The sequence below is a fragment of the Rhineura floridana genome, chromosome 11 (genome assembly GCF_030035675.1).
Source record: "Rhineura floridana isolate rRhiFlo1 chromosome 11, rRhiFlo1.hap2, whole genome shotgun sequence".
Classification (NCBI taxonomy): domain Eukaryota; kingdom Metazoa; phylum Chordata; class Lepidosauria; order Squamata; family Rhineuridae; genus Rhineura; species Rhineura floridana.
In genome coordinates, this window is record NC_084490.1 from 51,196,646 (window position 1) to 51,213,352 (window position 16,707).

At 42.3% G+C, this 16,707-nt stretch overlaps 1 protein-coding gene across 3 annotated transcripts in view; it reads left to right on the forward strand.

Moving 5' to 3' along the window:
• Positions 1 to 16,707, forward strand: part of IKZF3 (IKAROS family zinc finger 3) — a 68,970-nt gene that overhangs the window by 5,363 nt on the left and 46,900 nt on the right. For all 3 annotated transcript variants that reach the window (XM_061589420.1, XM_061589421.1, XM_061589422.1), the window contains exons 2-3: positions 6,129 to 6,182; positions 6,656 to 6,769. In XM_061589420.1, coding sequence (XP_061445404.1) covers positions 6,129 to 6,182; positions 6,656 to 6,769 — 168 coding nt within the window. The remainder of the gene's footprint in view (positions 1 to 6,128; positions 6,183 to 6,655; positions 6,770 to 16,707) is intronic.

The following is a 16,707-nucleotide window of genomic DNA, read 5'->3' on the forward strand; positions in this document are numbered from 1 at the left end:
GCCTTACATACTAGATTTAAAACTTTGGCAAAAGAAATCCTCTCTGTTGCAGACTTGTGGATCTCCCACCATTTCACTAATAGTTTGTGCTGTGCTCTGTGTGTGTGTGTGTGTGTTTAATAGCTCAACCCTGGACATATTTATCCTGTTCAGTGGAAGTGCGGAGAGGAGAGGAAGAAAGCAGTAATCAGTTGATTTCCCTCCCCTTAAAGCATTCTGGTACCAGGGTACAACTTAGTGCATCTGAGGTCAGGACCAGCTGTTTTTAAAACAGAAGCAAGGGACCTGGTGCCCTCCAGATGTTGATGGACTACACTCCCATCTTCCCTGATTATTGGCCATGTTGGCTGGGACTGATGGGAGTTGGAGCCCAACATCATCCGGAGGAGCACAAGGTCCCCACTCTTGTTCTAAAAAGGGGCAGTTTTATTCCATACTTTTGTAGCAACTTGCCAGAAAGCAAAAAACAAAATAAAACTGGGTTACAGAACTACTCTCCTACCAACAAGCCTACTCTCTTCTCTTCCTCCTCTCCTCATCAGATAATGTAGTGTTGGGTGCTGAATCCAGAGAAACAATACTTTAATATTCAGGAAGGGGGGGAAAGTTAAAGGGGTGGTGCATGGCAGTGGTTTGGAAAGGTCTTCAGCTATCAAAGTTCTTACACTCAGATGTTGCAGAGGCCCCATATATGTTCCATAAACCTTGGTGGTGAAGCGAGGGAAGCGGTTAACACTTTCCTGCCACTGACTTGATGTGAGCTAAGTTTTGCAGTTATGTAACAGCCAGGACTAAGGGTTTTTGCCTTTTTCAAAACAGGCATCAGATTTGTAGATAAGGAGATCAAAGGAGGGGGGAAAGAGAGAAGCAGAGAGGCTATTAAGAGATGAATGCTTGATTAGTCTCCCTCAAAGAACAGTTTTCAGTCAATATTCCTTTTTAGCTTATCAGGGGTTCTGTGGTGTGTAATGGCAGACAAACGGCTTGTAAGGTGGCTGGTCCACCATTACTGATCTTTCCCTACAGTTCGCAGCTAGTGATGCCAACCTACCAGAAAAAGATTGGTCTAGCTGGGGGTTTTGTTGCTTTTGGGCCAGTTGTCAGAAAAGGAAAGAGGCAAACCCATTTTTTCGCTCAGTATTTCCCTTTGCCTCACCTGCAGCTGTACATATTAGATATATGCACTGGGTACTCCCCCCAGATCCATGGCAAACCACACACCTCAAACTACTGGATTTAATATTTGAACATGCTCTGGGCTGTGCCCCGTAGGCTCTGTTCAGATATCCAATTAAAAAATATAATAAAATAAAGAGTTGCCAGCTCTAGGTGGTCCTGGAGGAATGAGTTTAGTGTATTGCAGCTTGACACACGCTCTCCATTTACAACGGACAACAGCGAGGCCCAACAGGCCTCTTAGCAGTGTTCAGGGACTCCACGCACAGCAGGTGTACAGGAGTTCCTTAGCAGATTGTACAGGGTGATGGTGAAGCCCAAAAGGTCAGGTGTAGCACTCTATGACAAGACTATGCATCCTAAAACATGTTCCCAGAATCATTTGTAATGCACAGTGGTTCCTTGGCAGGCAAGTCATGTGGAAGGGTTTCTGTAAAGACAGAAAGCTTCAAAAGCGACTGGGCTAAAGCAACCTAGGGCCACAGTACTTTACCTGTGGTAAATAGATTCAAAGGAGAGGTTATTAGCTTCCCATGATGAATCTTAAGGGGTTGTTTATTGTGCTGGGCAGTCTAGGGATGGGGGAGAAATTCAATTTGGTTTGCATTTCTATGTGAACCTACCTAATTCACATTTTTCGAAGCAATACGTGAACCAAAACACAGCTGTACCTCTACAAAATTTACCTTCCTGTTCTGCAACCAAAAAAAGGTGTACAAAGAGGCATATGTTGGGGAAAACTGTTCATAAAAATGCATATATGCCCTGGGCTCCTCCTGGGAGAAAGGGCGGGATATAAATCGAATAACTAAGTAAATAAATAAATAAATAAATAAGGAAAGATTGCTTGCAAAAATGAGTATATTAGGCAACATTGTACGTTAGGAGAAATGTGCGCTGAGATGCTGATTAATTTTTGCGTGGATTTCTTTTTTTAAACAATCACAAACCAATGCAGAAATATGGCGAAATGAATTTAAGACTGGAAAAATGAGCAGCTGAGAGAAACTGCAATTTGACAGATTTGCTATCCCTACTAGGCACTGTACAAAACAGAAATTATGCAAGCCGTGCCCTGGTTGATTAAAAGAATCAAGTCAATGTAGAAAATAAAGAGAGGTTGGAGAGACTGAGCACCCAGTTACATGTTTATGCTAAATGTGGTGTCATACCCAAAGTATTTGTGGTGGTGGGGTGATTAGGGCCTGGGATATGGGGTGTGGGGAGCAGAGTTTAGTCCCTTTACTCCCTTGCAATGGCATAGTGCTGATGAAACCACCCCCGCAGGCACTTTTTTCCCAGAGGGAAGCAGCTAATATCTCTCCCCTCAGGGCAAACAGCTATTTTGGAGATAGGAGATGCCATTTTTGTTGGGATTGTGCCATTGGGGTAAAGATTTTTTTAAACCTCACTGTGCTCCATGGCCTCGATCACCTCCTTCTTGTGATTGCTATTTTAAAAAGCAGGCATGTTAAATGTGATCATGGTGTGGCCTTAACAGATGGGTAGTGGGGAGGGGCGAAATAAATGAGGCTAAAATGGAACTCAGGAAGGCTTTGCAGAAGATAGTTTTGACTTTGAACTGGGGAGTGGGGGCTCTTCTAGGCACTAGTGGAAATCATGTGGCAGGTGGTGTTGAGGAGACAAGAGTGTGAACAAAGGGGCTGACAGGAAATGGGTTTCTGTGGGACAGAACAGGAAGGCAGGTGAGGGGATAAAGGCCTTCCAAGTGAGCAAGTTTATATTTAGCGTAAACAAAGAGGAATCTTGTGTCACCTTAAAGACTTATCATATTTATTATGGCATAAACTTTTTTATTTATTAAATAGAAGGAGCCCAGGATGGCAATTTTTGAGACTATAGTCTTCTACATCAGATCAGGTATATACACATGGGTGTATAGAGAGAAATGTAAACACGTCAGAGGGTAAGGAAATCATATAGTCTGTGGCTACGGATGGGGGAGAAATTTGATTCAGTTCACATTTAAAGTTGAATCTATCAAATTTGCACTTTCTGAAAAAATATGAAAACCAAAACACAGCCATTCTTCAAAATTTGCACTTATCTGAATTTTGTGATGCAGTTCTCTAACCAATGTTTACAAAAATCCATATACTGTATTAGGGGAAAGTGTTTATGGATATATCAGTGAAAATAACATACAAAAATGCATTGTATTAGGAGAAATTGCTTACAAAAATGTTGTTATTGGGATAAATTCTCACTAAAATGTGGAAGAATTTACATGAGGATTTTTTAAAGAACAGATTTGCAAATTTGCTACAGAATTGTGGAGAACTGAATTTAAGTTTGGAAAATTAAGAACCAAAATTGACAGATCCTTCCATCCCTGTCTGTGACTATTTTATTAAAGCTTGAGGCTGCAGTCCTAAACACTCAGAGGCATGTGAGTAGTCTCAGTGGGGCTTACGGTTGATTAGACATGTATAGGATTGCACTGTAAATGTATGCTAAGTAAGTACAGTAGGTATAAGCCAGGGCTAGCCAACATGTTGCCCCTCCCAAATGTTTTGGACTACAGTTCGCATCAGCCCCAGTCAGAATAGCTAATTATCAGGGGTGATGGAAGTTGTAGTCCACAACATCTAGAGGAATGCTGGTCATTGACCGAATAAACTACTATTATTATTAACATCTAGAGGGCATCATGTTAGTTACTCCTGGCATAAGCTTTCATGCAGTTGTCCCAAACTATATTTTTTGCATTTCATTTCCATCAGATCTCACTGTTTACCTCTGTCTATATACCCACAAACTGAGGGTATATGACAAAGTGGACATAGTCCATGAACATTTTTTGTATAATAAATTTGCTAAGGTGCTGTAAGACTTGTTGTTTGATTTGGGTTTTTTTTTTAGAGCAAATTGTTTTATTTTATTATAGCATCCTGGTTTTGTTTTTTTATTACTTTGTAAAGCACCACCACTGCGCTTTACACAGTACCAGAAAACATATATCTGCCCTGAAGAGCACACAATTACATTATACTGGAGGGGGAGGGGGGGGCAATGGAAGAGAGAGAGATGAGTAACAGAAAATCAATATATGGAAATGCAGTTTCACATATTTAAACTAAATTTAATTCAGGATTAAGATTTAATGAGTTTCTTAATATTTTAAAAATTGGATTCGTGAGAATATGACACATACAAGCTACTGAAAATGGACTGGATAAAATGAAGCTTATAAATATATTCAACACATTTATAATTCCAAAAATAATCTATATAGAGACTAATTTTAAATTCTTTTGGCACAGAATAAATAGATTAACAACAAAGAAAAAAGACAAATTGTTTTACCTTATCTGTAAAATTATTATTCCAAAAATGTATCTAGAAAGACAGTCATTCAATAAGCCTATGAGCTTGATTTCAAGAGTAGCTCCTTTAAGGTGAATTTTTATTGTTTATGCCAGAGGCTATGACAATTATATATACTACAGCAACAAATCAATACAATAATAGAAAGTTCATATTCCAAACCCTGAATCATAACATGAATAGATTACATAGGTACACAAAAACCAATCTTTAATACAAATTAAGAGTGCAGTTCTCTACATGTCTACTCAGAAATGTCCCATTGAGTTCAATGGGGCTTACGCCTCCCAGGTAAGTTGGTATAGGCTTGCAGCCTTAATCTTTGTACATCTACAGCACTGTGCAGCCATTTTATCTACCTTTCTCTTTCTGAGAGCAACGTTGTGTGTTAAATAGATATTAATATCACTCAAGAGAAAATGAGGATAGCTGCTTGAATAAATTAATTAGCAATGCAAAAATCCCATTTTTAACCATTTTGAAATCAAAGGAATTTGTGCGGGTCCCCAGTGATCTACAATGCAGATTCATGCAGCAGCAAATGAATGTAATCATAACTTTTAATCTGCTGATTTCAGCACTCCTTTTAAATACCCCAAGAAAATATTTCTGGGATCAGGAGTAATATCGTACACTGACATTTCTTGGATTTTATTTAGGACAGGGATGAAGAACCTGGGGTCTTCCAGATGTTGTTGGTATCCCAACTCCCATCAGCCCCATGGTGAATGTTCAGAGATTATGGCAGAGCTTGGAAAAGTTACTTTTTTGAACTACAACTCCCATCAGCCCAATCCAGTGGCCATGCTGGCTGGGGCTGATGGGGGTTGTAGTCCAAAAAAGTAACTTTTCCAAGCTCTGGTTATGGAAAGTGGAGTCCAGCAACATCTGGAGGGTCACAGATTCCTCGTCATCCCTGAGCTTGGACTTCCCTCCAAAATGTTCGTACATGTAAACATGACCAAAAGCTTGCATAGCATCTCCAACATTAATTGCTATTATTTGAATATATTTTATATGGCATAAGATACCACTGATAGGTTGTTTTGGGGGGGAAAAAGGTTTCTTTCAGGTTGTAAAGCTTATTAATCAAATAGGCATGTTATTAAATAGCCATGTCTGTCCTTCTTCAGAGGTTTGAAAGGAGAGAGGGAGGGAGGGAGGTCACACCTTGAAGGTGAGGTGGCCTGGGAAGGAATTCTAGGCACGGAGGGCAACAAGGAAGCCTGGATTGAGTTGTTTTAAGAGAGCTTGGGCTGGTACTGCTGGAGCCATAAAGTTAACAGACAGGGACCTATCGGGCAATAAGGGCAGAAAGAGAGGGTGCAGCAAGCCTGAGAGGATTTTTTGAAGTGATATAATGCATTACAACACTTTCTATTTTTGGTATTCCTTTCTGCTGAAGTCTGTCTGCCAACTCAATTAAATTTCTTACAGTTTAATTTCATGGCTTAAATGTGGTTTAATAATAAGGCAAAGGAGTACGTATGGCTGGACTGTATGATTTTGGATCCATTTCATCCTTTCCAATCTCATTGCAGAATTGCTGCTTATTGTTAAACAATGTTTAGATGCTGAAATGTTTTCTTTGTGGCCTTTTTCAGATTCACCAGCTGGCATGGACCTCAGCCATTGTCGGGGACAGCCAGAGCCTACAGGTACCATGCCATGAAGCCCCCTCCCCCATTTCCCTACTCTTGAAAAAGTTCCCTGCCTGGTACCCTGGAGGTGATTCTTGCCACAGGTGACCAGATGAGTATCTAACTCAAAACTTAAAATGAAGTTGGATACTTATAAGTCTGCAGTATTTCCAAATGCCACAGGACAAATGCCTAAAAATCTGAAGGTTTCTATTGATTTCATGATGGTTTCAAGGCATATGAATTATATTTCTAAAGACTGTGTGTTGGGTTTGAAACCGGAGTTTAAATCTCAACTTGGCTTTATGGAGTCTTGTTTGAGTGGCCTTGTTCTCACTCAGCCTATTTCCCTGATCTGTAAAATGAGAATTTTGACTATCCATTGTTGTTAGAATTAATGGCCTAAAATATATTAAAGCACATTAGAAGTTTTGTCTAAATGCTATCACCATCATCATTCAATCATGTAATTTTTTAAAAACCCTTCCTAGATGTTCAAGATGTTTTGACAGATGGTAATTCTAATGCTTCCCATGAAATTGAAAACATGGACAACAATGAAGATGCAAAGGAATATCATTTAACTAACGGAGAAGGGGAAGAAGGTAAAATGGAAATTTGTGCAATTAAAGCTGATAAAACAACACATGCCATCTAGAACTGCCATGTTAAATTTAGTTAATTCAATGGTAGCCAGTGTGGTGCCTTCAAGGTGTTGTTGTGGACTCCAACTTCCAACAGTTCCACCTTGTATGGCCAATGTTCAGGGACAGTGAAAATTGTAATCCAACAACATCTGGAAAGCACGCATTGGCTATCCATGAGTTAAATGAACCATTTAAAAAACTGAACCCATTAACCTTTGTGATTTTTTAAAAAATGTCCTTGGTTTAACTGGGAGCCATTTTAGAAGAGGTATTCTCCTTCTGTTTTTTCCTTTCCTTTCCAAATTGGCATGTGCTGCTTCCCTTCTTCTCTCTGCCTGTTGGTTGGTAGGGTGGGAGAGAAGGCAGAGGCTCAGCATTCCTTTTCATTTATTTATCTAGAATTTGTGATGGGTTAGAATTCAGCTGAATTCAGATTTAACACCGGATTTTTCAGTGGTCCACATATTCTCCATCTTTGTGGAGTTATCCTGTTTGCTCTGAACTTCAGCAGCCTTCCCCCGACACTTGCCCTCAAATATTTCCTTTAATATATTGTTCTTTTATTACTTTTACTCACAGAACAGCTCAGCAGTGCAGCTCTCTTTCTCTCTGTGCCACCCCTTCCACTCAAATAATCCAAGCTCCAAGCAGAGGGGAAGTTTGTGTCAAAATATTGTTAATTCCTTTCAAAATATCAATCAAAATATTGATATTAATATTGATTTTTTTTGGAGAAAAAACTGTACTGGTAAAAGCAATGGATCTCAAATCAAAACTGCCTGTTAGGTCGATGGGATGCTTTTGAAGCAGTGCTGGCCGATTCGTCTCATTCCTATTTAGAATACTTATATTCTGCTTTATATTCCACAGGCTGTTAAAGTGGCTTACAAATAATTTCTTACATAACTAATGATATTCAAGCCTGGATATTGGGCATGGGAATATTCCTTTGGTGACAGGATTATTTAGGTAGCGTTTCCTGCCCTCAACCTTGGTTTTTCTTGGTGTTGTCTTCTGAGGCAAGAGGGGGGGGCTGAGCAACTGGATCTCACTCAACCCATGAAGGGGGCAAGCCCTCCCTTGCATGCAGTGGCATTTCCCTGCTCAACTCAGCAGGGGAAATGATAAATATATTTTAATCAGAGTGCCCTAATGCCACTGCTCTATTTGTTTGCTGTGGGGCAATTCCATATGATTAGGGGCTTCATCCTCCAGTCCTTACCATGAAACCTTTTCTACAGCACCTCTGGTGGCTGGAAGACTCAGCAATACGTATGCATTAAACTGCAGCACTGGGGGTGGGTGGGACTCTTTTCAAGTCTGAACTAAGGGTGATGGAAGGAGGGCAGGGCTAGATGAGAACAGGAAGCTGTAATATTTGCATTCAGCCTGAGACAAGACACAGGCTTTTAAGAACAGTCACCACAGATTCTTCATTTGTGGTGTCAGCCTGGCTTACCAACTTGACATGCATGCCATTACAGTATACTGATGGCTGGGTGTTGATGGATTCTCTCCCCCACACCCTTTCTTGCCCTAAATGGGTCTCTGTCTGGCTTTCGAGACAGCAGCAACTGTGGGAGGGAGTTAAGGAGCAGAGGATAGAATTGAGAAGGCATTGTGGGTAAAATGACATACAGGCAGGAAGACAGGGCAGAGGGAGCACTATCATTAGGCAAGATGAAGATACAGACAGATCTGACTTACGGGGTTGATCCAGCGTGCTCTTGCAGAGTTCCCACTTACTTCAATATGGCTTGAGGAAGAGAATATAATAGGAAGTTGCCTTATACTGAGTCAGACCATTAGTCCATCTAGCTCAGTATGGTCTACACCAACTGGCAGTGGCTGTCCAGTGTTTCAGGCAGGAATCTTTCCCATCCCTTCTTGGAGATGCCAGGGATTGAATCTGGGGCCTTCTGCATGTAAATTGTGTGCTCTGCAAATGAGCTACAGCCCCCTCCTCACCATCTCCTGGTGGATTGTGGTCCTCATTAACCATGTGGGAGGAAGTGCCACCCAACTGTCTTGGGCCACCTTTGGGATATGAGCCTAATTCTCACTGGGGCGGTAAGCCTGTTCCTGGGCAGGACCACTTCAGGCTGGGGATGGTAGAGGAGGACTAATGTCTGAATGCTCTTCCATACAAAAAAGCAATAGATTGAGGAGCAGAGTTCTCACCTAGCCTTTTTTCTGTGAAGGATTTTTTTTGGTATCGGGAACATTCTGTCATGTGAGCCCCCACCTAGCATCTGAAGCCCAGACACAAGTTCAGTGAGAACCAGCCCACTGTTTCTATACTATTTAAATAGTTGAATAAAAAAGAAATGGTGACGGATGTATCTTCTTTCACCTCCATATGATTAACTGAAATCCCTCTTCTTCATGCCTCTGAAAGGTACAGGAAGCCTATCCCCCTTCCCACATGGTCTTCTTAAGAGAGGGGTTGGGGGTACATATATGACCTGCCATTGTTCACCTCCTTCTCAGTGCAGCCAGTTAGTAATTCCCAGTGTACCAGACAATGCTTTTTCTTTTCTTTTGCATCAACATAAGTTAGTCCGGAAATGTTGCCTTTATCTCCCTTTATCTCTGGAGTTAGCAGGACTGCAACTGTCTGCACCAAGTGAAGAGATAAGCAGCTAAGGAGATAATGAGGAAGATCGTGAACTTCCCTTTTAAGTCCTCCATAGCAGTAGCTCTGACATTGCCTGTCTTACACAAACAGGGCTTGAGCTAAAAAGGAAAACGTTCTGTTTTGTTTAATAGAAGATGCCATCAAAATGAGGGCCAATCCATGTGTCATATAAATGTGCTCTAACTTGTGCACTTAGCACTGCACAGAAGTGGGGTGCTGCCACATGACAACTTACTGTGTACTTGGTGCTGCTCATGCATGCAAGTTTTTTACAGTGTCTATGTGATGCCATCCTCATCAAAATGCCCTCCTGTATTCCTTGCCCCCCATTTTAATCCAGATTTACCATTTCCCTGAGGATTTTTTACTTACCGGATTTTCTGCAGAAACAATAAATCTGGTTTAAATGGGTGAGGGAGATAAGTGAGAACATTTCGATGAGGGCAACGTTGTGTGGACTCAGTGCAAAATGTGCATGCATAAGTAGCACAGAGTCTGCAATAAACTGCTATATGGAAGCGCAACATCAACACGAGGAGGACACGCTCGCAAGGTCCCAGATGCTATTTCTGTGCACAAGGATTGCCAGTTCTGAACTCGGTCATGGGGTGGTCCCTGATCTTCTGAACAATTCTGAATTTTTACTGTGGGATAGCTCCTGGTCTTGTGCTTTCTTTCTGCTGCTAAAGACAAGTGCCTGGCTGCCACTAGGGTGATCTGTTGAAAATGGGGTCAAGACTGCTGCACCGTTAATAATTGTGTAGAAGATAAAATTTCAGCTGGTATAGCACCTGCTTAAATCCCGTCTTTTACACAACTGTTAAAATTACCAGGTCACCACAGCTGCCAATGGAAATTTCCCACTTGGAGACTTTTAAGCCACATGATGAAAGAACTCCATACCCTCTCTATTTAACATTTATTTATTTATTGCATGTATACTATTTCCCATTTTCGAACTTGGATTCCCAGATGCCACTGCAAATCCCTCTATGTCAGTCCAAGACTTTTTTGGAACTACCCACAGCCCAACATTCAATCACTTCTCTGCTTTGGCTTGATGGCCACCATTACAACCAGACTGCACGACTTAAGCCTACGGCAGAGATGATAAAATATTAACTCTTTAGCTCACTTCCACTTCATTCCTAGGCTACCAAGCTCACAAATTCTCATTGCCTTCCTTTTAGCACAGGGATGGGAACCCAAGGCCCTTCACATGTTGTTAAACTACAACTCCCATCAGCCCCTACTAGCATGGGGCAATGGTCAGGGATAATGGGGGTTGTAGTCCAACAACAAATGGAGGGCCAAAAGTTCCCCACTCTGTACTAGCATATCCGTGGGATATTCTGCCCCTTCATCCCAGGGCCGGATTATCCATTAGGCTTAGTAGGCTAAAGCCTAGGGACTCGGAGCTCTTGGGGGCCCGTGCATAAGCTAAAAAAAATTATAATACCGCCCGCCATCCCCCTGCTTCACTTACCTTTTTCTCTGCTGTTTTTTGCAGTTTGCCATCAATCAAGATGGCGGCCAAGGTTTCCCTAAGGGGCTGAAGCCTCTGCTGCCATCTTGGTTGATGGCACGCATGTGTGGTACATGCGCGCATTGCTGCCATCAACCAAGATGGCGGCAGAGGCTTCAGCCCCTTAAGGAAACCTCGGCTGCCATCTTGATTGATGGTAAACCTGTGTGCGCAGTGCGCGCAGCCGCAAAAAAAGCAGAAAGGTAAGTGAAGAGGGGGGGATGGGATGGGATGGGATGGGATGGGATGGGACGGCGGGCAGCTCAGAAGCTCCTGTCCTGTGATCCCTCCTGATATTGCCTAAGAGGAGAAGGGGGGCCCAAACACCAATCAGCCTAGGGGCCCTCCTCAGCTTTATCTGGCCCTGCTTCATCCCTGTGTCCCTCTACCTGCACCAAGGAGGAACCTGGGAACTACAGACCAGTCAGTCTGACATCAATCCCTGGGAAAATTCTGGATCAGATTGTAATGTTGTCAGTATGCAAGTACCTTGAAAACAATGCAGTGATTACTAGAAGCCAATATGGATTTGTCAAGAACAAATCCTGTCAGAGCAACCTTATCTCATTTTTGATCAGGTAACCTCCCTGGTAGACTGTGAAAATGCTGTGGACATAATATATCTTGACTTCAGCAAAGCTTTTGACAAAGTGCCCCATGATATTCTGATTAGCAAGCTAGCTAAATGTGGGCTGAATGGAACAGCTATCAGGTGGAACCACAGCTGGCTACAGAAATGTACTCAAAGAGTGCTTATCAATGGTTCCGTCTCAAACTGGGGGGAGGTAATGAGTGGGGTACCGCAGGGCTCAGTCCTGGGCCCAGTGCTCTTCAACATTTTTATTAATAACTTGGAGGAGGAGGTGGAGGGAATGTTTATTAAATTTGCAGATGATACAACAACGGGAGGGATAGATAATACCCTGGAAGACAGAAATAAAATTCAAAGTGATATTGAGAGGCTGGAGCACTGGGCTGAAAACCAGAATTAAATGTAATAGGCATAAGTGCAAAGTTCTACACCTAGGAAAAAGAAACCCATTGCACAGTTATAAGATGGGAGATACTTGGCTTAGCAATACTACATGCAAGAAGGATCTTGGGGTTGTTGTTGATCACAAGCTGAACATGAGCCAACAGTGCCATGTGGGTGAAAGAAAGGCAAATGCTTTAACAGAAGTATGGTTTCCAAATCGTATGAAGTACTAGTTCCCCTCTATTTGCCACTGGTTAGGCCTCATCTTGAGTACTGCATCCAGTTCTGAACACTGCACTTTAAGGAGGATGTAGATAAACTGGAACAGGTTCAGAGGAGGGCAACAAGGATAATAAGAGGGCTGGAAACAAAGCCCCATGAGGAGAGACTGAAAGAACTGGGCATGTTTAGCCTTGAGAAGAGGAAACTAAGGGGAAATATGATAGCACTCTTCAAGTATTTGAAAGGTTGTCACACAGAGGAAGGCCAGGATCTCTCTTCAATCATCCCAGAGTGCAGGACACCAGAATAATGGTTGCAATTTACAGGAAGCCAGACTGCAGCTGAACATCAGGAAAAGTGTCTGAATGGTTAGAGCGGTATGACAGTGGAACCAGTTACCTAGGGAGGTGGTGGGCTCTCCAGCACTGGAAGTATTCAAGAGGCAGCTGGACAGCCACCTGTTGAATATGCTTTAATTTGGATTCCTGCATTGAGCAGGGGGTGGACTCAATGGCCTTATAGGCCCCTTCCAACTCTATGATTCTATGAAAAACTACCAAGCCTCTGGATGCCTGTGATCTACTAGGTGTCCCAGAGGCTGTATCTCCCCTGCTGTGGAGGAAAGGGGGCCAGTGGAGGACAAGGAGGGCTTAGGGGCATGGCTTTCTGTGACAGATCAGGAGGGGTCAGAGGGGGAAGCTCTTCTGGTGATGGCTCCCAGGGAGAGGCGGCACATCAAGAGAAAAGAGGAGACTTGTTTCCCTAGGAAAAGCGCTTACCTTCAGGCCAGGAATTCCGACAGGGATTCTGGTAGCTGGGCATTCTCCCCCCTGCTTAACAGCCACGTGTCGAGTATGCTTGAAATTGGATTCCTGCATTGAGCAGGTGGTTAGACTCGATGGCCTGACAGGCCCCTTCCAACTCTACTATTCTATGATACCAGTTTTCCACTTCACTTGCATCTCTTTCATCAATTTTCAACATGATCACGGTGAGTTTAGAAATGGCAGTCCTTCTGCTTGGAGTCACAGCATGTGGGTAGTCCATTTCTGTCAATTGGTAGTAAATGAGCAGCTTACGTAAAAAGGATTACACTGTTGTATGTTGCCTGTCCATGAGGGGAATGGGTGCAGCTCCAGTTTTTTGTGGATGACCTGTGCTCTTGCAAGCAGGAGCCATGCAGCGGCACCTTGGCCTTGGGCAACCCCCCCATTCCTTTCTCCAACGACACTACACCGCTTGTTTCCCAAGCACTGAATGTGTGTAAGAATCATGCCAAGTCATGACCGAGAGGGCCCCTCAACTATCGACAGTTCCCCCCGTGGGACTTTACACAGGACTTTGGGAGAAGAGGGACCATGTGGTACAGGAGGGCTGGCGGCTGGGCATCTGAAGGCTCCTGAGTCAGTGGGGATCAGGTGGTGATGGGTGGGGGAAGGTGGAGGAAATCGACTAGGCCTAGGTCTAGGAGTTGTGCACCATGGTAGAGAGAGATGGGAGGGGGCAAATTTCATGTATTGTTTCAAATAAAGCAAAACTCTGGATGTAGATCTGTACTGCAGTTATAAACTCCTCAGTTAGAGGCTTGTCAGTACTATAAGTTAGCTAAACGCGTGTTGTTGTTTTATGGATATGTGTAAGAGGAACAGGCAAAAAGGCAGGAGCAAACTGGGAGTATGTGCCAAAAGCTCTGGCAGGCGATGGTTGAGGTTCCAGCTGTCGTCGCCTTAGATGTGTGACTGTGCTAGTAAAGGAAGTGCTGCGTTTTTTATCAGAATATCACATCTCTTGCCTCGTCCTGCTCATGGGTCAAAATTGGAGAGATGGGGGAGGGAGGCTTGTCTAGCAACCTCAGCAAGTACTTTTCTGCCGAGGTTCATTTAAAAGAGGATTTCATGAAGGATTAAAAAAAAAAAAAGACTGTGAAACGAATAACTGTATTGGCACTGTCTTCCTTTGATTGTGGTTTCTGATTTGAAACTCACAAGTCAGACAAGGCTCTATATATTCTTTGTTTTCTTCCTTTGTTTTCTTCACAAAAATGATGTGCCAAAAGTTGTGACATGCATAAAATCTGCAGCTTATTAACTGTTGGTTTGTACAATGCTATCAAAGTACACACAGTTTGCAGAATAATATGAGCCCCCCAAAGGCAGGTCCCTGTCCCCAAGGAATTTATAATCTCACATTTCACAGTGGGGCAGGAGGGGGGAGGGGCAGGAGAGGGAACAAGCCAACATATTTCTTTAATTTTGACTGATTTTCATTTGTTTATGAAGACAGCTGGAGACTGGGAACTTTATGCAACAAAGCATGCATTTCACTGCATAACTATTGTTGTTATTTGCCTTCAAGTTGATTACGACTTATGGCGACCCTATGAATCAGCGACCCCCAATAGCATCTGTTATAAACCACCCTATTCAGATCTTGTAAGTTCAGGTCTGTGACTTACTTTATGGAATCAATCCATCTCTTGTTTGGCCTTCCTCTTTTTCTACTGCCTTCTGTTTTTCCCAGCATTATTGTCTTTTCTAGTGAATCATGTCTTCTCATGATGTGTCCAAAGTATGATAACCTCAGTTTCATCATTTTAGCTTCCAGTGATAGTTCTGGTTTAATTTGTTCTAACACCCAATTATTTGTCTTTTTCGCAGTCCATGGTATGCGCAAAGTTCTCCTCCAGCACCACATTTCAAATGAGTTGATTTTTCTCTTACCCGCTTTTTTCACTGTCCAACTTTCACATCCATACATAGAGATCAGGCATACCGTGGTCTGAATGATCCTGACTTTAGTGTTCAGTGATACATGTTTGCATTTGATTGCATAATTATAGGCCCTCTCTATGTATTCTACTGCATTCTTTAATAGAGTTCCCCAACCCTTTCACCTAGAATTCCTAGGATTCTTTGGTTTGGAGTAGTGATGGTATGAAGAGCCTTGTGCAGTGGTTTTCAAAGTGCATTTCAGAGAATCCTAGGCTTCCTCAGTAGGATTGCTCAGTGACAAATCTGTGTCAACAGGCCTATGCAGCTGTCAAAATGTTTTTTTTTTAAAGTTGATAGTGGTTTTAAAGATTGTTTTGTTGGCTTGTTTTCATTATGGTGATGTACACCATCCTGATGTTTTGTGAGAAGGTGATATTTCAATATCTTTATTAATAAATAAATTAATCCAGTAATGGCAGATCAGTTTATCTGGAAGACAGTTTGCCCACCACCACCACCATTTCTCTGGCATAGTGTCAGGGTACACTCTGGAGTATATTTGGGATTTCCATGCAGCAGCAATGAGCCCCAATGGCCCTGGGTTGCCTGCAACCCAGCTTAACTGAATATGTGACCTAGAACACTACCCAAAATCCTCTGCATCATTCATCAGCAGGCAAACTCATCTGGGATGGATTCCCTGAAGCTACAAAGTCTGAAAATCACCACCAGTGTAGTCACATTTTCTGCGATAGCATTGCTTCAGGTAGCTTCAGTCTAGAGATTGAGGAATGTTGATTTTGTTTTCTCATTTTTCCAGTCTTAAGTTCAGTTCTTGCATTTCCACATCAGTTTGCAAGTTCTTTTTTTTTTAAGTGCTTGGAAATTTGTCAGCATTTTAATATGAATTTTTACTAATGCACACATTAATGTATGGAATTTTGCCTAATTTAATGTTATGTATTGTTTTCACTAACATTTGTGTTTTTATGCCTACCTTTCCTAGCATATGCTTTTTTATACATATTAATTGAATGGAGAACTGCACTACACAATTTGGAGAAGTGCAAATTTCAAAGGATGACTTCGTTTTTAGTTCATGTATTGTTTCAGGAAGTGTGAATTAGGTAGATTTGCCTTTAAATGTGAACTAAACTGAATCTCTCCCCCATCTCTACTTCAGACCTTCCACAATGAACACCTAAGCCCTTTATATTTGAACGCCTTTTCTTCATCTTTTCCCCTTGATCTGATTTGCTTGTTTATTATTTTGTTGCCTAAGGGGGTTCCTCCCTCCCCCTTTTCAGGGAGGCAATAGAATTGGCAATAAGCATTTGTGCTTGCTAAGGAATTTGGAAAGTGTTATTGCTATTTTTAGGACAGTATGTGAAATTTCCACCAGGTGTTCACTGTCTGTTTGGTTTCATTGAGGCATCACCCTAAAAATGTGTTATTTAAATGAAAAACGAGACAAGGTCAAAAGTAGTTTTTCTCAGCACCCATGTATCAGTGGAATGGGAGAGTATGTGCACTTCCAGACTGAGGAATTTAACACTGCCCACTCATTGTCCTCCCACTGTAAGCTACATTGCTTCCACGCTTCATCAGGTGCATCCCCCGTCTTCCGTCACAACAACTTTTTACAGGGCAAAGAGTGGAAATTTCACATTAAAGCACCCACGTCTGGTGTGGAAGTACATTTTGCCTTTGGGAAAGCTCAAGGAAACATGAACAAGAGTGAGGCCTGAGTCACACCCTATCACAACAACAGCATGGCAAACATTTTCCTCTGGTTTCTTCCCACACCGCTGCAGTATCTGTCAG